The 3383-nt window shown below is 27.6% G+C and overlaps 1 protein-coding gene and 1 non-coding gene across 2 annotated transcripts in view; both read left to right on the forward strand.

The window, feature by feature from the left end:
• The window catches only part of TRNAI-AAU (transfer RNA isoleucine (anticodon AAU)), a 99-nt gene extending 50 nt beyond the window's left edge, over window positions 1-49 (forward strand). Inside the window, exon 1 of the tRNA in view lies at window positions 1-49. This exon is cut by the window's left edge and continues 50 nt beyond it. This is a non-coding gene — a tRNA (tRNA-Ile).
• A 1019-nt stretch (window positions 50-1068) lies between these two features.
• Window positions 1069-2627, forward strand: LOC107475703 (root meristem growth factor 10). Its single transcript, XM_016095354.3, has 2 exons — window positions 1069-1490; window positions 2102-2627. Exons 1-2 carry the CDS (start codon window positions 1362-1364, stop codon window positions 2432-2434), a joined length of 462 nt encoding a protein of 153 aa, XP_015950840.1. The 5' UTR covers window positions 1069-1361; the 3' UTR covers window positions 2435-2627.
• Window positions 2628-3383: the final 756 nt, after the last annotated feature.

The raw sequence follows: 3383 nt of genomic DNA on the forward strand, positions 1-3383 counted from the left end.
CGTCGTGCTAATAACGCGAAGGTCGCAGGTTCGAGACCTGCATGGGCCAAATATGGTATATTTTATTCTTACTTTTCTATGTGTATACTAGACAGTTTAAACCAGTCATCTATTCAAACAGCATTTAACTCATTATTCCTACTAACTAAACCAACTTTTAAATTAATTATTACTCAATCAATAGAAAAGTAAATTCCACAATCATAAGGGGGGGAGTAAAAAATTATATATGGTCCAATCTTATGAAATGATTTCTTCCAAAATCAAAGGAAAAAAGGATGCTATTGCCTAGTTCAATTTATTATATTACATATGGATATTATACCATTAATTTAGAGATGGTTTAGCCGACTTTAGCTATCCTTCTCAAATAAATTAAAAAAAATTAAACCAAACATTAATTAATCTGTTTAATTTTCCAAATTCTTGTCCTTGCTCACAATTAATTGTGTATACAAATTATTTTGTACAATATTGACTTCCATTAATTAGAAACAAAATGTTTTACCGACTTTTAAGAAGTCAATGTGGAACCGTTTCAACTTCTTATTAAGAGATGACTAATGATCCAAAAAGCTTTCCAACTTTTAAACTGTAAGAATAATATATAGTTATTTTTTTTATTTCCCAAGGAGGAAAAAACGGTAGGCAAAGGCAAGAAACAAGGGGGCACTAGCCATTCAGATATTGATCAAGAACCCTAAAGTGAAAGACAGTGAATGAGAAAAAGTTCCTCGGTTGAACCAATTCAGGGGGCAATGTCATTCTTGATTTTTGGTTCATGTTTCACTTTATATATACCTCTCCAATGAATCTAATACCAATTTCCATTTTTTTTAATTTAAATAAATAAAAACAAAATCTCTATCAACCATGTTAGATCCGTATAAAAAATTAGCCACAGAAAAAAAATTATTATTTATATAAAATATATATTAAAAATAATAATATATATTTATATTTAAATATATGATAAATAATTTAATTTATTTAGGATATTTTCTATATATGTATTTTTTTGGCCTTGATTTTGTATATATGTATGAAGAAGGAATTGTGTTGCTTTCCCTTTCATGAATTGGGACCCAATAAATTGAAATGTCAAAAGGAAGGGACAAAAGAGAGGAGGCTACCATATCTTCATTTTCTTCCACCATTATTACTTCTTTCACTCCATAGCTGCATACATCTCCATGTTCCTCATCAAGAGAACCTCTTATTCCTCCCTAACATAGTGCATTTAATGCACATTTATTCCCCTTGTTACTACAAATACTTGAGCAACCATCACTACTTTTTCATTATCCTAGCTACAACAATATACTACCATTTTGACCAAAATTTCTTGATAGCTAGCTACCATGTCATCTATAATCACATATCTCCTTCTTCTTATCTTTCTTTTTATTTCCTTGCATGCATGTAATGCTCGCCATCTTAGCACTCTTGATAAGAAGAAGATGGAGAAGAAACCTCACTTCTCCTTCAAGGTAATGCCTACCATCTTAAGCATTATTATCAAAATTTATTCATATGTATTTCATTTAATTGTCACTTTTAGTATACTTAATCTTCTAAATATAAATTATTTTTGGATAAATATTTTTTTATACAATTTATTTTCAAAAATGTTAAATAAAAATATAATGACAAATAAAACAGAATAAATAGAGTATCTCTCTCTCACACACACATGTATATATTTTCTATGTTGTAAACCTTTATTCTTTTTTACTAGCTATAATTTTTCTCAAAGAACTATAGTTCAAATTATAACTATATTAAATATGCATAACATAAATCAGTTAACAATATAAAATATATATTAAAATATAAATACACATTAAAAATAAATTATATCATACACACAATATATTTATATACAAATATATTAATGACTGATTTTAGTGTACAAATAATATTTTTATATAAAATATTAAATATATAGTTTTTGAAAGCAGAGTTTGAGGATTTTGTTTTGAAATAGGTTCATGAGTTTTTAATTTTATGAGATTATTCAAGTGTTTTTTGAATTGAACAAAAAAAATTAAGTGTGTTTTATATACATGCATGCCTCACAAAAGCTTCATTTATAATGCAGAATAATAGTGGTGATGATGAGAAAAAAGTATTAGGTTCCAATCCAAAGCAAGTTAATGAAGAAGGTGGTAATGACAATAAGAAGGTGAAGACTAATCGGTTGGTTTCTTCTGATTCTGATGAGAACCCTAATAATAGAAACCGAAGAAGAAGCACTAAAAACCAAAGGGTGCTCAAAGCAAAGGGAAAAGGTGCCACTAAAACTACTAATTCTCTTGTATCATCATCATCAATTTCATGGCGTGTTCCTCACAAGAAACCTAGTGAGAAAAATAATCCAGGGTTTAACTTGGACTATTCACCACCCAAGACACATCCTCCTTCTCACAACTAATTATTATATATATATAATTAATGTAATATATATGAAGTAATTATGTATCATCATCTATCATGCATCCCTTATGTGAAGTCCTAATGAATATTATTGTAAAGAAAAGAAAATCAAAGAAGATCATCATAGGGATCATTCTCATCATTCTGGGGTGCATGATATATATAATATATATGTGCTTAGTTTTTATATATATGACTACACAAACTTTAGCTTATATGGCTAATTAATATATGACTTAATTGATGAGAATTTTTGTTTTTGTTTAAATTATTAGTGTACAACAGCCACGTTTTCTAGCAAGAAGAGTTTGTTTGTTATGTATATTTTCCTTTGTCATTCTAGGTATGTAGTTCTTTCTATATTATTGTGAAATAAATTAAATATTCTATTGTGAAATAAAAGAACTTCTCTTGTCACAATAATGCTTGAATGAATGGATTCTCTTTCTCTTTCATATTTAATTTCTGTGTAAGATATATGCAAATATGGTATGTGGTATCTCTATATATCAATTTCCTTTTCCTTTGATGATTGGTTATTCATGTTGAATGTTTTTTTTTTTTGGGAGAAAAAGACTTTATGTGATGATATGGAAATGGAGATAAGGGATGCATGGTGCTATTTGTAGTGCTCTGGATTTTTACGTTGTTTACTTTCTTTGTTAAGAATCTTGGTAATTTGGTATCTTTTCATGTAGATCTTTAAAATTAAGTCAGGTATATATATTAATCAATTATAATAATAAGAAAATATGGTACTATATTTTGTGGTTTATGAGAAGTTTACCACCAATAAGGCATATTATATGATGAATCATATATTAAAATTTAAATTGAAATATAAATTCATGGATCTCAAATGGATACTTATCATTATAATTATAATCTGGTATGCAGTCTGGCATATATTGCTTTTTTGTATAAAAGATGAAGATAAGGTTGCTTTT

Source organism: Arachis duranensis, chromosome 2 (assembly GCF_000817695.3).
Source record: "Arachis duranensis cultivar V14167 chromosome 2, aradu.V14167.gnm2.J7QH, whole genome shotgun sequence".
In the NCBI taxonomy this organism is placed as follows: domain Eukaryota; kingdom Viridiplantae; phylum Streptophyta; class Magnoliopsida; order Fabales; family Fabaceae; genus Arachis; species Arachis duranensis.